This window comes from Elaeis guineensis, chromosome 3 (genome assembly GCF_000442705.2).
Source record: "Elaeis guineensis isolate ETL-2024a chromosome 3, EG11, whole genome shotgun sequence".
NCBI classification, from domain to species: Eukaryota; Viridiplantae; Streptophyta; class Magnoliopsida; order Arecales; family Arecaceae; genus Elaeis; species Elaeis guineensis.
This window is the reverse complement of record NC_025995.2, coordinates 116,502,936-116,522,254: the sequence shown is the minus strand read 5'-3', so window position 1 is coordinate 116,522,254 and position 19,319 is coordinate 116,502,936. Positions and strand designations below refer to the sequence as shown.

The following is a 19,319-nucleotide window of genomic DNA, read 5'->3' as shown; positions in this document are numbered from 1 at the left end:
TGAAATGAGTTGATCATAGGTTCCACAAAAAATCATTCACATAGAAAAAATTCATCATTATTATTATTTTTTTTTGGGTACAACACTAGTTTTATAGGTTAGACTGTTAAGATGATATATATATATATATATATATATATATATATATATATATATATATATATATATATATATATATATATATATATATATATTAAGATAGAACATCATTCAAAATTTCAATTTGTAGTCTAGAGTGATTGAAATTAGAATCCTCAAATTTCTTTTGATCTAAAAAAAAATATTTATCTAAGCACCAAGCAATTATAAGTCAAATGAATAGCAAGTGCAAGAGATTTTTTTCATGAGAATTTAGATCTATATTCTGATACATCATCACTTCATATAAAATTTCTTCCTGATTAGTCGAACTTTATTTTTTACTAAAATTTAAATAATAAATAAATAATATTCTGGCTGTCCAGCAAGATCAAACGGCTGCAAAGCCCCGCGGACCTATAAAACAGGAGAACCGGCATCGATGCCGCGGCAGTGCCGACTATACTCACTGCCTCTAGTTGACGCGCACGAATACCACCCATCTGGCAGTGGAGGGTACAAGGCTTTGCACCAAATCTCGTCTTCCCTCCACCCCCATCGCGCGAGCAACGAGCGGCCGGACAAAGCCTGTCCAATGTTTCTTCTCCGACCATCTCCTCCCCCACCACCATCAAGAAACGCAACCGACCTTACATACCCTCTCCCTTTCCACTTTCCCACACTCGGCCCCCTTCGATTGCCTGCTCCCCAAGGGGGCCGCGCCCTTATCAAGAACTTCGCTTCCGCTCCTGACTTCACGTGGAGGCGCCCGTGCTCCATTTTCCCTCCGAGCCCTGCCTCTTGGACGGCGGCCGACGGCGACCCCGGCGGTGGATTCGACGAGGAGCTGCGGCGCCTCCTGGTCCTCCTCCCGGAGGAGATGCGGCGGAGGGTGGAGAACCACCCGGAGCTCTGCCATCTCGTCGAGATCGTCATGGATTTGGGGCGGAGGCCCCTCGCCCGCTTCCCCTCCGGCGACTTCTTCCTTTCCGACCTCCCCATCTCCGCTGAAGATCTCCACCATGCTACCTCCCAGGTTTATAGCTTCCAAACCCACCCAAGAAACTAGAATAACAACGACAACGACAACGACAACAACAACAACAACAACAACAATAATAAACTAAGAACATCAAGAACCTCTTATAAGTGGAATTACTTTCCGTTTTGTCAGGTGGGGGATTTCGCTGCGGACAACCGTGCAGGGATTAGTCGGACTTTGCATCGGATTAGTGCTATTAGGAACCGGAAGGGCGCGATCATTGGTCTCACATGCCGGGTGGGGCGTGCAGTATCTGGAAGTGCCAATTTGTTGCACGATTTGGTGAAGGATGGGGGCTCTCTCTTGCTCATTGGTCCTCCGGGAGTTGGGAAGACCACAATTATAAGGTTTCATCTTTTTCCGATGCAAATTATAAGGTTTCCTCAGATGAGATAATGTATCATTGTTATGGTCTGCAGTCTTCGGGTATCAAAATGAGCTTCAATTTTCCTTGTTTTCCTCAACAGGGTAAAGAGTAAACTGTAGATTAGTATTTTCGTAATACATTATTCAATAGGGTGTTTTTGATGTTAATACATACTTAGGGAAGCTTCCTTTTTTTCTCAGTGTAATTTGTGCTTCAGTGAGTTGTAATCTGCATGTACTTGTTTGCAATTCTTGTTCATATAATGTGCTAATTGAATTGGTGGAATGCTTGACCGTAATGGTAATAAAAATATTATGATAATGTATGCTTTGCTGTAACTTATGGTTGTTAATTTTAAATTCCATTAAAATCATGTTGTTGGTTTAATGCAGTGATTATCATTTATCACTCTATCGGCTATCCTTTATTTCCCAATATATTTTTAGAATAAAGCTTGTTGGTTATGATTATGGTCAGCAATGTTGCTTAGTTTGAATCTCTGAAACTCTCACAACATCAAGGACCTGCCTTTTAGTTAGATAAATTATTGCTCATGCAATAGAGCCAAGAGTTTGCCATTACACCAGATTGTGGAACCGTCAATAAGTGCTTCTAATGGATGAAACTTCTTAAAATACTCCATTAGAAGATGTTGGTTTCTGCTTGTTCATTGGTTTGTTGTTCTATCCGCTTTTTTAGCTACCACTGGTTAACCTAGTATTCTAATTTTCCAGAGAAATAGCTCGGATGCTTGCAGATGATTACAAGAGACGAGTTATGATAGTTGACACCTCAAACGAAATAGGTGGAGATGGTGATATTCCTCATGCTGGTATTGGCAGTGCTCGTAGATTGCAAGTACCTAATTCCGACATGCAGCACAAGGTTGGAAGATTTTTCTGAGTGTCAATGCATTCTTTCACATACAAAAGATATTGCTGTACCAACTAACGGCAGCTTCTTTCGGGTCTTTATCTGTATTTTTCCTCTAAAATAACATATGCGTTAGCTTCATGTTGTTAGTTTCATGAGTTTTTACTTATTTTTAACGTGCCGAGCTGTGTATTGTGGTTACTAACTTTCTGCTATGCTTTCTTTCAGAACCAATACTCTTCTTGCTGTATCAGAAGCTCTCTTTCTTTTCTCTTTCTTTTGACTAAGAAAAGATATGAGTTAACTTAGTGAATAGGACAATTTTGGTTTTCCTTGGGCTGCTTAATTTTGCACTTATATTTTTAATGTGCCTAATCATGTTATTAGCCGGCTTCTCTCAGAGTAACTTGAATAAACCACATCAACACTCCAAAGTTGCACTGACAATTTCTGGATGATATTGAGCATCCATGATATTCTCTCTATAATTGAGCATTTGTGATATGCGATTTTCCAATTCTTTCTAGGCATTTGTGCTTTTGTGTTCATTTTATACGCATGATTGAAGATTATTTCAAACATCTGAAGTTATGGGTGTCTGATACTGAAAGAAATATGTGCAGATAACATGTTGTTAAAGATGACCCTTATATACATACCAGATATTAGTAGTTGTTCTTAGTGTTGATTTATTGTTTATGCTAATAAAGTAATCATTATTCAATCTACGTGCTAATTAGGTATTGATTGAAGCAGTAGAAAATCACATGCCCCAAGTAATTGTAATCGATGAAATTGGGACCAAACTGGAAGCAATGGCTGCTAGCACAATTGCACAACGCGGCATTCAGCTTGTTGCCACTGCTCATGGAGTGACAATAGAGAATTTGATAATGAATCCTTCACTAGAAATGCTAGTTGGAGGAATACAGGTATGCCTTGATTCTACCATTTTCCAGCATGGTTTTTATATTATTAACAAAAACAGATCATAAGGAACAAGTCAAGAAGAAACTGGCTCTTTTGCAGTGGGCGAGATACACTGCAGCGTGCGCGATGCACCGCAGCGTGCGGTGCATCATGCTGGCCGTCCATCACACAATGGATGGCCAGCAAATAACATGCGCCGCACAGCTTGGGCCTGGCATTCCGTTATTTGCTAGCCGCCCATTGTGTGATGGATGGCCAACACTATCCACAGCATGCTGTGGTGCACTACAGAGGATCCGCGCTTGGTCAAGAAAAATAAAAGCATAACTTGGATTTCTCATACGAACGGCTAGATGTTTAAGCTAAAATGCCATGTGTGCCACAAAGCAATGCTTTGTGTATGATTGCAGTGCTTTATCCAAAAGCCAACTATTGGGTTAAGACTTCAGTTTCAAAGTTATCAAGGAGCCTCTTAATGAAGAATAAAATATCATCCCATTTGCCAGTAAAAGAGTGTTTCCTCTGGAAAAAAAAGGAAAATTTTGAAACATCAAGGAAGGTTAGTGGCATAAATTACATGAGGCAGGGGAACACTAAGACACCATTTGAGTGGTCAGAAAAACAAACAATTATACAAGGAAGAATCACGATGTTTGTGCACAAGGATGATGAATGGTTTTTATAGTGCAGCCTGTTCAAAATCATTGATACCCAAAGCAGGGTGCGAACAGAAGTGGATGGCTAGAGGGCTGACCCTTTTGATCATGTCACAATTGGCATTGTGAAAACTTGGACATTGACCGAGTAAGGTGTGACCTTGTTCATCTTTCTCTGTCAGCAGTTTCAATAAAATTGAATTATACCAGCAACACCTAAATGGATTCCTTATTATTCATCAATAGAAAATAATAGTTAATCATATTTCAATAATGATTGTTGAATATGCATTTTAAAGCTAATTCCTAATCCTCCATTTGTAATTTGCTGCATTGTTGCATGTGTTTAAGAGTGTTACCTTAGGTGATGAAGAGGCTAGCAGGAGAGGGGTCCAAAAGACTGTTCTGGAGCGAAAAGGACCTTCAACATTTACTTGTGGTGCAGAGATCATTTCAAAGACTGAATTACGAGTCCATTGTAGATTGGAGGCTACGGTGGATGCTCTTCTTGCAGGTGTCTAGTTTGTTTTCTGTCCTCAATGAGGCCTAATCTATCATATTATGTGTGAAACAATAGTAATCTTTTCACAAGTTATGATGTTTTTATAGTTTTCTTGATACAGGCCGATCTCCAAACTTTGAAGTTCGCAAGATAGGCCCAATGGGGTCCACAAAAGACATGCTTCCTGAACAGAAGGATTCTTCGAACAATCTAGTATCTTGCATGGAAGATGCAATTATCACTGATGATCATTTGACAAGGGATGATAAAAAAATTAGTGATAATGTAGTCAATCTTGAGTTTGCAGGAAAAGGAGTAGAGAGATCTCATCAACTTCGACTGGATTTTCACCTCTATGTTTATGGGGTATGAAGTCATGATTTATTATATCTTCTCTTTGAACTCATTTATACTATCTTTTTTCAAAAATAATTTGAATTTTCATGCTTGGTGGATTGTTTTGTCTTTTTTTTGTTTCATTCCTATTGTGTGATCATGTTTTAGCATTATTTCAGGTCTCTTAATGGAAGTTTTGTTATGTCTTATTGCTAAAACTTGGTTTGCTTTCTGGCTTTCTTCTTCTGATAATTATCTTAGTGACTTCACTGAGCATATTCTCTTCCTCTTGGTTTTGTTTTATGCTGTATTTGCCACCTTTTATTGTTTAGTTTCATAAAGTAGCGCATCATTTATGGGTTTGTGATTTAAGTTGAAATTCAAGTTCTTGATCTGTGCTGGAAATGATCAAATGCCTACAAGACCTTGCCATATATGTGGACTTCTTTAAAGTATAGGTTCAATCCTTAGTTTTATGATATTAAATTACAAAATTAATAAGGAAATGGTTTCTTTTTCTGTCAACTGATCTTCCAAGAATTGCTGCAGGTTTCTACTTTGTCAATACTTGGCCAAAAGTTTGGCACTAATTACAAAGTGTTTATATTTGGTTCAGAGCTGGTCTTAGAACTTTGATAGGTTATATTTTTGTACAATTAAATTGTAGCATGCAAACTAACCATAGGCACAACACTTCCAGTCTAATATGTTGATTTCACATTTTGAAATCGAGCTTGCTTTGTGAAATTATTATAACAGCAGAGTCTAGCACATGTGATGCATATTCATGTTCATTGTGTGTAGGTGACTGCAATTTTTAAGAAAAATAGATACAAAACATCCTTGATGTTTTTAAATTATAATTTTGTGCTGCTATTTTTGTGCATGAGCGTTACAAAGAGTTTGGACATGTGAGAATTCTCATTAAAGAAGGAAAGCTTATAATATATCAAAAAATCAAAAATCAGTTTTTTTTTTTTTGCTTTCTCCATGAGGTGTGGGGTTAGGGTGTCCATGGGAAAGAAAGGAAGAGAGCATTGTATTTGGGGGTGCATGGCAAAAAAAAAAAAAAAAGAGATTATTGTAAGTTTTTTTATTTTTCTTGGGAAGCACAAATGTGTACCTTTAGGCTCTAAGGTCCATGAGGCTGGCCTCGAAACCTTTTCCATTACACACATACACAACCAATGTCCGTAATATGTAGTTGATCGATGAACAGTAGATAGTTCTTATCTTATTTAAAATTATTCTTCCCAAAGAACATTGAATTTCACATTATAATCTTATATGCAAGTAATAATGTAGTGCTTACTTTGTTCATACCAAGGATGACTTCACAAAGATACATATCAGACTGAGCCCCTTTTGGTACAGAGAGGGTTGATATGGGTAGGAACCACCTGAATTACACTCAACCTACCAGAACCGACCCACATTGAGCAATTTCAGTGTAGATCAAGGTTGGTTTGACCTAAGCTGGCCCTGCACCACTCCCAGCCCAATCGATATGTCTAGTTACAGCTTAGGTTGCATTATTTTATATTGTTTCTTACTTGTGTTCCACCATTTAAATAAAGGCGGAAATGGGAGGAAGAAGGTTGCTGTTAATTCATTTAAATAACAGAAATCGGAACATACCTAAATTCATTGAAATATTGAATTGGTTAGATACCATCCTAAATCAAGGAACAATTCAGATGCATTATCTCTATTACTTGAACAACATGGTAGTAATGGATACAAGTTCTCTCACAAATTAAAAAAAGAAAGTTAAAAAAATTAGAAATTAAATAAATATCATGCAATTCTATGGAGAATATTGAAATCAGTTTGAGTCTCCAAGGGAGAGAAAAAGAAACAGAGCAAGACATTGAGGGAAGAATTCAACATCATGGAAACGAGACCAGTAAAGAGTGTAACTAAATCAATAAGATTTGCATATTCCAATGATGAGTTTAGCACAAGCATATATATAGAGGAGAACCCTTAAACAAGTACTGTTAATGTCTTAGTTTTAACTATAGTTTGAAAACAAGTGGAGTTATTTAGAAGTGTGTAAATAAGAATTGATACCTCCAATCATTGACTAGAGCACAATACAAGTAATGGCTCTCATATTCATTATATGCAAAATATAAGCGATGATAGTTTGTATATTCTTATTAGTCAACAAGCAAAATCTTGGTTATCGGAAATAATATTAGTCTAAATCCTTGTCAATCTTGATTGAATAACAAAGTGATATAAGAGAGTTGAGGCCCCAATGATTCTTGCAAATTGATTTTATATACTGGAATGGCTGGAAGAATTGTAAAATGAATTAAGCATGCCATCTTTAATAGTTGCTTCAAAGTCAATAATAGGGCAAAGAAAGTCTTATCCTTTACCACTGGATTGTAAAGTACCCTGTTTCTTTCTTTGTTCACTAGCTAATTGTTTAGTGCTATTCAAATTTTAAAATGGATAAAATATGCCTTCTTTACTAGTTGCTTCAAAGTCAATAATAGGACAGAGAAAATCTTATCCTTTGCTATTGGTAATTGTAAAATACCTTGTTTCTTTCTTTGTTCACTAGTTAAATGTTTAGTGCTATTTATATGTTTGTTTACATCAATTCACTCATTGTAACTGTTGGTATGTTGCTTGTCTATTTGATCTATGAATCTTAGTTGCATAATTGTTTTTCAAATGCTAGTCTTAACATCTATATGTTTTGTATGTATTTTAGATTGCAAGTAGTTTGATTTATGTGATAAATATGCATGTCTCTAACTTTGACACACACAAAATTATGATTACGGTAATTTAGTTGATACTCCCAGTACTACCAACTTTTTTCTTGTAAAACCATACCATTGAGACAGGAAAACATGATTAAAAAAAAAAAAATCCAATATCAGAATTTAGGGGCCAAAAAATGCCATACCAAGGGTGTTCATAAATACCCTTTGTTGATATGATCCTTGATAGGACACGCACCATGCCCATCTTTGGTTAGTGTGGGTCTGATACTAGATATTTTGAACCTTGATTTGTGTTCCATTTGCAGCTACATGGTCATTATCTGACTAATATTTTGATACCCATTCCTCCCTATTATATGCATCATGTATGTAGAAAGATGCATTTATATCTTAGCCCCTGCAAGTCAACCCTGGTGGTGCAACATTCTTTTGAAAAAAACAATGTTTTACTTGTTAGTTATCTCTTTATGGTTGTTTATTAATTTCTTGGTGATGTATTGCATTGCTCTTGATGGTCAAACTTCTGTCATGGTGGACTGTAAAATTATCTTTCAAAGGTATTCATTGACAAATGAACAAATGCATTTGCCCCATTCACCTTACACTTCCTTTAGATCCCACAAAGTTCTATAATTCACTGACCTTGTAAAATATGTTACACCCTCACCATATCCTATTTGGTTTCACTTCAATGCTTGTCAATACTATTTATCTCGTGAAGCTGGTATTAGTTCTGTGTATTGATGTCTTCTTTCCGAAAACTTAAAAATCATCTCCATTTTTTGACTGAAACCTTGATGATCGGAAGTCCTAAAGACAATGTGGTTTAATTATTTTGCAATTTTTTGTCCTAAATATTGTTCAGTTTTTAGTATTAGTTTCTTCTTCTTAGAGTCTAACTTTATTTATTTTTTCTCTTCATATCCTTGACCTTAGCAGCTTGACAGCTTCCTTTTTTGGCTTTTGTATATGTTTTAGAGTTTCTCTTTTTTCTATTTATCATCACTTGTTCTCTTTTCATTTTTCTCCTTTTCTGGAATGTGGCATTGGCATTGCCTGAACCCTCATTATCTGTCATTATATCTCCAATAATAGCTCCAACAACCTACCAGTTAGTATCTTTCTCATTTACATGTGGTGGAACGTATGGTTGTAACTAAATTCTTCATCCCGCTAAGCTACCCTTGGGCCTTTTATTTTCATCTGCTCCTGCACTTTTGAAGCGGGCCTCTAAAGTCGCTTTTCTTGATGTCTAGTTTTGTCTATATCATAGCTTTGTGCTCATTGAGTATTTCACAGTATTTACCAAATAAGGTGATCTATTCCTAAAATGCTCAATATATTAGGGAAGTCAATATAATTTTCTCATTTGATAGGTTTATCTTTCCATTTTTGGTCGTAATCTGCATAGTCCACCATAAATCTGAGTGCTGCAAATCATTGTAAAGAATTTTCTTGAAACAGACATTCTCTGTGTACATAACTTTTTTTTTTTTTTTAAAAAAATTTTTGGTCAGTGAAGTGCTGCATCAGTATTATCATATCTGTTGGTCTTAGTTTATGCTAAAAGTAAGTGATGTTCCAGGCTAGCAAATATGTGGGCTGGCAAAGAAAGTTTAATTATGATATATAATTTTTGTTTTAGCATTCTAAAGCTATCTGGTTAATTACAAAGTTTTTCCTGCATGTTTTTTAAATTGGGATGCAACATGGGTTGGCTCAACCTGAAGGTATCCAGCTCAACCCACTTGTTTTGTTAGAGTACAATGAGCTTTTATGAACATGAGTTGCGCTAGGCTCAAATATCCCAACCTGACCCCAGATTGGATTGGAAATTTAAGCCTAATCTGACCCAATCCGATTGATAAATAAATTTATATTTATGTTTGACATAAAAAATGCATATGTTTCAATTGACTATATATTTAGTCCTATTAAGTTGATGAATTTGCAAGTGCAGCCATATAAGAACCCAACCAACTCAATACTAAGCTAACAAAATTACCCCCACACCTTTTGCTAGTCTCATGTTACCTGCGCAACACAGATTGACCAAGTAATCTGTCTAAACCCAGCCTAACCTGACAGTAAGCCACCCAACTAAAAGTTTAGCTTAAGAGAGGGCTAAGTTGGGTTGGTTGGAGAAATGCCAACCTGGGACCAGGTTGGGCTGGTTTATGTTTGGAGATATAAAGCTAGGAAATAGAGACTGGGTATGGGTTATGGATAAGATATGGTTGGGGGATATGGATATGATATGATATGCCAATATGACGAATCTTGAGAAAAAAAACATGATATGGTCTGTCCAGGATACAACATAACTAAATATTACTTCTTTACACATATGCTAAAAACATCCAAAAAGCATAATTGCTCTCTTATAAAGCACCAATATATTAATATATTAGAAGTTCAAAAATCATAAATTTCAAGATAGTTCACAAAATGAAATTTAAAAAAGTAATGAACAACATAGTAAAATTCAGTAAACATATCTAAGTTACTAAAAAGAGGTTACAGGAGGGAAAAAGAGGTTAGCTTCATAACCCACCTGGCCTGAGCCCAATAACCCACTAGCATATCAGTACATGTCCCTAGAGTACCCAGAAGTATATATCTTCGATGTATCCAAATATATTCTGGGAGTATCCAGGAAGTATTCAAATGTATATGAGGACTATTCAAGCCCTATTTTAATTAGAAAAAATTCAGGATATTCCTTTCCTGTATCGCACACGTATCAAAGTCATATTGGGAACATATCCATATCCAATACATATTGGAGATGGCCATGGGAGGTGTTTTGGAGTATCCATGCTTCCTCGTTAGGAAGTTAAGGTTGAGCCCTCAACCTGACCCAACCTGCCTAAGGTGCTGCCATACTTTTTGGTATCCAGCTTTATATCGAATCTCCCTTCTTCACCATTATTATCTCTTGGATTGTTGTCTTCACACCATTAATTAGAAAATAATAGATAATTTTCCTTAGGAACTAATTTGGTTGCTCAATTACTGAAATCTCACTGTTGCCTTTGCACCCTTTCATGACATTTCACCCTTACTCAAGTACCTTCATTTCTAACCTATTATATGAAATGCATCCATGATTATGGTCATTGAAAGATTTAGTGGTTTGATGTTTTGAAATGCCTATGCCGTATGTATCTTACAAGGCCGGTAATTGGATCACTTATCTGCGATCTTGGTTCATTTAATATTTTGCAAGCATTCTTGATAAATGCATTCACCTTTGACACATATGAGAACACTGGTTTCACAGACCAGCACTCAGATCCACTATCTTGCATGCTTCTGAATCAGGCTACTCAGCTTGGATGGTCTTATAAAGAGCACAGATCAGGGATTGTCCTCATCTTCTCATATTTTGAATAGAGATCCTTAGCTGATCAAGATCATCATCATCTCAACTGCAGAATATGATCAGCTGTGGAGCTGAAATATACATTATATATATCTATATATCTATATCTATCTATGTATCTATGTAGATAGATAGATAGATAGATATTCAAATATGCATTATGTCAGGAATTATGAAAGAATGAAATGCCTTCAAGCCTCCACCGTCCCCCTCTCTCTCGGACATTGTGCATAACCGTCGTATGCTACATATATGCCTATTTTGTACTCTGTCTATTACCAATTTTTCTGGCACCAATCTAATGTTAGTTTTTAATCTCTGAATTGAAATTTTCACTGCCATCTTTGTAAGTTTTTATGTTACCAATGCTTCAGTTCTAGGATATGAATCTATGACCATCATCATTTTGACTTGTTTTTGTCTTCCCTGCATGTTGAATGCAACTTATGCTAGTCTATTCTGTTGTTGTGTTTTACTATAGGATCCTCATTACAGGTGAAGCAAAATGAAATGTGCTTTTGCTGATAACTCTAGTTTCTCTTTTTCCCTCTTCTTTTCTTTTCTTTTTCTTTTTTCCCGAAAAAGACGCCTCCAGTTTCTCTCAAAAAGGAACAAGATTCAGGTGATGCTTCATTTTGTTGATTTCTAATGATGCACAAAAAAGCTTTGCAAACATAGAGGAGATGAACTACTAGCAACCTAAGAGCAAGCAATAGTATTTGGTTGCTGTATGTTGTGTTATACTTTCTCAACTTTAACAACTGGATATTGGTTTCTTATTATTCTGACAGTTGTCATAGCTGACATGTATCATTCTGTTCATCTGCAGCCTGTCATGGATTCTTCAACATCTGCTCTTATTTAAGTTTAGGGAATCCATTTTTTTTCTTTTTTTACCTTTTTTATGAGATTATTTCTGACTAATGTGGAACATGAGAAGCAGGATCAGTTAACTCAGAAAATATCTTGCACAGTCATGATTAAGCAGTTACTACTCTATGGACCATTACCAATTAATAGCTTCTAGGTTCTGATGAATCATTAGAACATTGTGGCATATGCTTTTTATGTGGATATCTGCCAGTTAACATGATACCTTCATTATCATATTTTGAAGCTGTAATTAATTGAAAGAAGCTCAATTTGGAACTTATTGGTTGAGCAGTTGTTCTAGATCACAGAGACAAGCGTGTTGCAAGCAATTAAGCAGCTGGAAATGGGAGAAATAATTACTCTAACAGATAACATCAGTGAAGCAGATGCATTTCTTGCCTTACACTCCAAGCTCAAGAAAAATCCTCATATTCAAGCATTTGCTAAATCTCACAACAAACCAATCTTTGTGACAAAGGTAATACTGCAGATATATGAGGATTTTTCTAGATTTTTTATTATTTTTATGAAATTTTATGGGCTATTTGATGTTGCTTTTTGGTTTCTGTGACTTCTCTATTCTTTGTAGACAAACTCTTTGGTGCAAATAACGAAGGCTATTCGTGCCCTTACAAATCAACATGCTGATGGATTCAGAGATTTTGAAGCAGAAGAGAAAGTCAGTCTGTCAGAAAAGACTGATGCTTTAGAGGTATTGTTAATTAAATCTTTTGGTAATTTCAGTCAATCTCTTTCATCCTAGAACTCATTTTTGCATTTGAGACGATAACATGGAGCCAAAAACATCAATTGCCATTCTTAGGAAGCAAGATTGGCTATTGAACAAGTGGTGGTTCCAAGAGGGAAGTCTATACAGCTACTTCCGAGGCCATCACACATTATATCCATTCAAATAGAACTCATTGAGAAATACAAACTGAAGTGGGAAATAGTAGGTAAGGAGCCAGGTGTTTCTCTGCAAATCCTTCCCTTTCAGGTTGGCATAGAAGAGAAGAATCCTCATCTGGTCGTTGATGGTAGTAGCACATTCGAGGAATTTAGCAGTCCTGATGGTTTAAAGAGTTCACAAAATGGTGTGGCTAGATTGCCGCTTCTGCCTGAATAGTCAAATATTCTTATTTGTATCATTATTTTCAAAACCAGAATATCCAGGGCGCTTTTATCGTTTAATCTTCCAACTACTTGATTTAGATTTAATTTTTTATTATAACATGGACTGGTTAAATTTTATATATACAGTAATGCTTGATCTCAATGTGGATTTGACATTTGAAGGGATCAATTCTATGACATGGTATAAAGAATATTTGATGGAAACAAGATGATTGTAGAAATAATTAATAACAAAAATCTGTCGTCACTGTTTGGGGTGGATTTTATGAATGCTCGGTTGCCAATTATTTTCATTGAGGGATGTCAAAATGCCAGGTTAAGATCAATTTCAATAGATAGCCAGATATCATGTCAGATTCTGTCTACGCAGTGCTTGAGTGAATGTGTCCCAGCAAAGTCCTGGATGAGATGAGAATCAGATCTAGAAAGATGTGGAAGCAGTGCTGCCAAGTCCAACTGCTGTGTAAGTTGCATACAAACTTTTTGCGGTCCAACCTTATTCCCAAGCTTAATAAAGTGAGCCCTCGTAGCAGGAAGCAGCACTACAGTAAAGTCAAACATAGGATTCAAGTTTCAATGCTTTAATAGGGCTTAGCCTCCACTTCACAAGCTTTTAGTAATGGAGTGTCACATTTAGTTTGCGGGTGCGGGGGATGTCATTGCAGACACTAGATTTTGGAGGGTGATCTCTTTTATCCTTGCCGACATCTTGTCCAAGCTTGTTTTGTGTTTCTTTTTTTTTCTTAAATTCGATTTTTATTTTTAATTATTTTTTGACACAGATAAGGAAAACCAGCCAATGTAATTATCTAGGTCCAGTGCCGGGGGATGCGCTTATATTGACTTTTGCCCTTCTTTCGGTGGGTGATGAAGGAAGTTTGCTTTACTACCTCTTTCTGGTAACAAAAGTGTGCTCTTTCTCGTCGATCCCACAACAATAGATGGCAGTTGGAGCCCAGAAAGGATCCAATCTATTGCTGCAATGGTGGCTGGGAGATTCAACATTACACTGAAGCCTCTGGATATCATGAACATCTCTGTCATGACGACGTATCTTTCCTATAGTGCTTGTTTCACTATCGTTCATGAATACTTATCCGAGCTGTGGCTTAGCAAATGATGCGCCTGTCCACTCTGGCCGACTAACTTTCTGAACCGCACGATTTGGAGTCTTCATTGTATTCAACTAGAATTTATATCAAATAAGTTTTATATAAAAGTTATGTTTATATAAATAATGAAGCCCTCATTGCATCATTATTTTATTTCTAAATATTAAAAAAAATTATATCCATTTTTATTATTACAATGAGAGAAGGTTTCTCGATTGGATCCTTTTGACAAAATTTTTTGGTCTTGCTGGACTTTCTCATGACTAAATTATCTTTCTTAGTGTTTTCATGCAACCAACAAAAAACATTTTAGGTATCATTTAATATAACTTTTATTTTTTATATTTTTAAAATTAAAAAAATATATTTTTAGTATAGTTAATTATTTCTAAAATATGTGCAAACTATAATGGTAAAGATAATGGCAGTAGCAGTGGAGATAGCGAAGGCATTGATGATATTAATGGTAAGGTAGTAATAATATGGCAAAGATGAAAATGATGATGACAGCAATGTCGATGATATTACGATACTAGCAACATAAAGAAATAAACAAAGCCAATGATGGTATGATAGAGGCAGCAACAACAATTATGATAGTTGAGATGTCAGCTGTGTGAGGGAGGTAGAAACAACAGTGGTGGTATGATGGTGGCAACATTGATAGTGATGGCATCCGTGCCAATGACATGATGAAGGCATTGAAGATGGTGGTGTTAGTATGGTGAAGATGGTGGTAACAACAAGGATGGTGGTAGCAGTGGAGGTGGTGACAATAGTGAAATAATAGTGGCCATTGCTGTTAAACTTTGCGGCAAGATAAAAGCAATAAGATTGACATCAATGAAGCTGCCATTGCTCCTCAGAACCTGAAACAAAATCTTCTTGTCGGAGTTTTTTAGAAGAAGATTCTTTGATGATTCAGTCAATTGAAATCGAAAAAACAATAGAAGAAAAAAGAAAGATTAAGAGAGAAAGAGAGTTGTAGAATAAGTGTTTAAAGACGTACCTAAAGGTCTCTTATCCTTTCTCTATTTATAAAAGGAGGTCGATAGCCTTTTTCGTGATAAGGGGGACATATAATAATTGCATAGTAAAAACTAATTCATGGTTAAATGGGTCATTATAATGATCAACGTGCCCCAATTGTTACGAGCACCTTATTCATGAGACAATGATTGTATGTATAACTGCCATTGATATTCTCGATATTCTCGGATAGGCATGATAATGCCTTAAGGTTGTCCAAGATGATGAGGTTGGATATACCGAGTTGGTTCTATCTTGGACAATACCAAAGTTAATCGGAATATCTTCCACATCAGTGATGATAATGTTATTGAATGGTGGCGGTAGAATCATAAATTTTTTTCAAAAAAAATATTGATAGCAAAGGTTTTTTATTTTTATTTAAAAATAAAAATAATTTTTTAAAATAGAAAGTAAAAATAATAGCATGGCCCTTACTTTCAAAAATTCTAGAATCAAGAGTTCTGCTCTAAATAGTAGAAAGCACTTGAAATCTAGGTACCTTTAATCACAATCTTTGCAATTCCAAAGTTTTTTTTTATTTTTTTAGAAGGAATCTCAAATTGTAATCTCCCAAATCCTGAACCCTCCGACGTGCTCTCATCGCTTGGAGTTTTATCTTCTTCCCTCTGACGTTATCCGGCTGTCTTTTTCAAGCGACGGGCATGGTACGTGCTGAATGCCAATAATTAACAACTACGAGAAGGATTTGAGTCTTTGGTCTACCAGTGAATGGTGGGGAAATAAGAGAGTTGGGATGAGGAAATGATGGGAAAACGTACGTGGATGAGAAAAGAGGGGAGGGGATGAGGAAATGCGACTAGTCAGGCATGCCTCCCGCATGGAGGTAACATGGTCACATCAAGGGAGTTCAGTTGCCATTAATTATATACTATACTAGAACTAGAATAGATGAGAAAGAAACATTGCATCTATTCATCACCGTAATATTTATTTGATTGTTTCCCCGAAAAATATGAGAATTATTCCCGAATTTTTTGTGTTCACTTTACTGTTGTAATGGTCGTCGATGCCAAATTCCTCAGCTGCGCGCGTTTATCCATCCGTTCCTCTTTAAAGTCGTAATGTTTTCTTTAGCAGAAAAAAGTCGTAATGTTTAATTTCCAATGGAGACTCCATGGATAAGTACAGAAACCTTGGCTTAGGTCCTCCCACTAACTAGCCAGTTGCGTGGTAGGAGAGCAGGACGCGTTTTGACCACACCGCCCACCCTCCACTAGATATGTACATGGACACTAGAGGAAGGGGATGAACCGGCGGTTCGGGATAACTATTATCATGATCAAAAGTACGCAACAAATAACACAAGGTTACAAAACTGAATTATCTTCAAAAAAAAGAAAAGATTATCGACCGAGTGTTATTTAATTTGATATTTGTTGTGGATCACCATTTCCACGCCGACATCGATCGAAGATGTTGGAGATCAGACTCCCGCAAGCATGAAAATTGTTTCCAGTTGGCCTAAAGGCGTCAGGTATATGCCTTGGAACCGGGGTGTATTCGCGGGGAATGCATGGGCGGCAGCTCGGATCTTAACTTCAGTCGAGGTGATTTTATCTCGGCTATGGGCGAGATATGTTCAGGTTGGCCTAAGCCAACTTCCGCATTAGATATGCGACATTCTCCGTGGATTCTGGCCAACCTCCTGTTGAGATATGCGACATTCTTTATGGACAAAATCCATCCTTTTTTTTACTGTCCAAATAAGAAAGGATATAATTAAAAATAACTGTCGCCGAACTTAATTTATGCACAATAATTAAAAATCATCCAGACTCTAAAGCATGTACGACTCTAATTCTCCTCTATAAATAGAGCGGCATGGAAACTCTCAAAGTAAACTCTCAAAAATCATTCTCTCCTCTATTCTTCGTCTTTTAATTTGAACGTCGGAGAATTCTTATTAAAAAATATTCTAATTGGACTTCTCTAAACTAAAGCGTTAGAGTGTCCTTATCAAAAACAATCCTGGACCGTTGGAGGGTCCCCCTCATGAATTCCTAGTGGTCGAGCCTACAAATGTATCAACAAGCACTTAATTATTTATTAATTAATTTTCCATATCCGCCTATAAATAGCACTCAATGCGAGAGCCTAGAGGCCATAAACCTCTCGAGCTCCAAATTGCAGTTCAACTAAGGAATTAATGAGCACTTTGAGGCCAGGTTTTTGGCTATGCACCATCCTGATTTTGTCCTCCTCTGTTTGGATCTCAGAATCTCGTTTGATGCACCAGGAAGTCTCGGAAAACACTGCCGGAGGGCCGAGGGCGAACATGACAGTTGCGTTCGCAGCAAGCGGCGGACAGGAGATGTCTGATACTACATACAGTCAATCCAAGAGGGTGAGCCCGGGGGGACCGGACCCTCAGCACCACTCCAGGGATCTCTCCTAGCTCGTCCTGGCGAAGCCTTCGAGGACTAAGAAAATAAACCTTGTACTGGAGTCTCTGTTGGAATCCATGTATGAGTTCTCTTTTGTTTTGTGTGTTCGTTGTCTAGCGTATTTCAGTAGTCTTGTTTGAGTTTCAGAGCTGTGGTTGGCGCTCTGTTAACAGTTCGTAAGTGTATCTTAAGACGGTGTTCGCTGATCAGTTTGTTGGACCCTGAAACTTAGCTGGCCTATCAACAAATTGACCTTAATATAATATTTTATGGGTTATGTACTTCGGCGCATGAGCTTATGAGGATGATGTTAGTGCATCCACGGTCAGATATTTATGTTTTGAAGGATCCATTTTGATTGAAACCTTTGTAACCTTTTTATCCATGAGAGGAGAATCTGCATGAATCTCTTTGGAATATACAATCTGTCGCCACTGGGAACCAGCCCAATCAAGATGTCAAATTGAGAAGATAGCTTGAGAGCTCGGCTCATCCGCCGTTCAGGTCAGAAAGCTCCGCTAGGTTCATGGCGTGCCTCCGCTGTAATAGTCCAATGGTTGCCACACTTACATAGCAATGGCTTCGATGCCATGCATCTTTGATCTTGCTCGGATCATTGCTCCGATGCTGGATTGGACATAAAACAATAAAGATAAAGAAATTCAGACACTAGAGCATTTCCATTGAGGGGTTCTCCGATGTTTAAATCAAATATGACTCTCCGAAATAGGAGGCCTAAGAGTAGTAGAAAGGCAATATAAGAGAGTATAAAGAAAACTTACCTAGAGGGGCCCGAAGCTCGCGCCGAGTCGTTCGAGCATATACACTGGCCGTTATGGTAACAACCAGTGTATTTCAGTTGTTAATCATGCCTGCGCTTCTCAACTGTATGGATTATCTCGCGATCACGGATAAGTTGCTGCTCACTGAAGGGAGAGTAAAAAATACGGGAATTTAATTGCCGCTCCCTCCTTTGTTGTTATTGTAACAAAAAATTCCTGTTAACTGAAAGTGCAGCTCCCAGTCCCTCTTTTAAGTTTAACGTAATAGTACATCCATTTGACGTTGTTTTAGTTTAGAAAATACCTAACTTACTTTTATCCTCATCTTTTTTTTCTTTCTTCCTTCATTCCCACGTCACTCCTGTCCCTCAAAATCCTATCTCGCCTCTATAATCCACATGCTCCCTCCCTGCCGGTGAGATGACGGAGCTACCGATCGCCACCACCATCTCCACCTCGTTCCCCATCGTCTTCTTCGACGAAGAGCCGGAGGTCAAGATTGACACCGTCGTCGTTCATCCTATTTTTGACTTTAAGATGGAATATCCCAATCCCATTTAAACCTCCACCCACACGACTCTTGGAGCATCCAAAAAAAAAAAGAAAGGAAAGATAAAGACTCTTGCTGGGAGTCTTCTTCCACGTGAGTCCATCGAAAAGAGAGTCAAATCCAGGAAAGATTCGGATTCTCCTTCGCTCTATAAACTTTTCCTCCCCCTCTGAAGCTAGCCACGATGATCACCAGCCCTCCTCTCTCTTCTCTCTCTCATTTCTTCCGTTGAAGCCGCAGACATTCTCATTGTGCCTGCCTCAAATCCTCGCTGGAGACACTGTCGGAGCTCGAGGTAAGCTCCTCCCTTCTTCCTCTCTTTCTTTCCTTTCTCCTTTTTCCCTTAGGCCTAGTCGTCGGCCATTGGTTTTATCGAAAATCACCCTCAAAGCCTACCCTTATTTTTCTTCCTTATTCCACCCTTTTTTTTTCGATTTTCCGACATCGGTGGTCACCACCGACCACTGGTTTGGGTGCTCTGAGCTGCACCGTCACAGCCCTAGTTGCCAGTGGACTGT

The 19,319-nt window shown here is 37.4% G+C and overlaps 1 protein-coding gene across 2 annotated transcripts; it reads left to right on the top strand.

The window, feature by feature from the left end:
• The first annotated feature begins 544 nt into the window (after positions 1-544).
• On the top strand, positions 545-14,092 carry LOC105040657 (protein SEEDLING PLASTID DEVELOPMENT 1). Of its 2 annotated transcripts, none has more exons than XM_019848894.3 (9): positions 545-1,114; positions 1,253-1,467; positions 2,222-2,372; positions 3,101-3,292; positions 4,298-4,460; positions 4,570-4,814; positions 12,088-12,264; positions 12,376-12,498; positions 13,703-14,092. In XM_019848894.3, the coding sequence occupies exons 1-9, from the start codon at positions 674-676 to the stop codon at positions 13,859-13,861; spliced, it is 1,866 nt and encodes a 621-aa protein (XP_019704453.3). In that variant the 5' UTR covers positions 545-673; the 3' UTR covers positions 13,862-14,092. The 2 variants fall into 2 exon arrangements, with proteins under 2 accessions (XP_019704453.3, XP_010915594.3); XM_010917292.4 differs by lacking the exon at positions 13,703-14,092 and adding an exon at positions 12,610-13,062.
• The last annotated feature ends 5,227 nt before the right edge of the window (positions 14,093-19,319 follow it).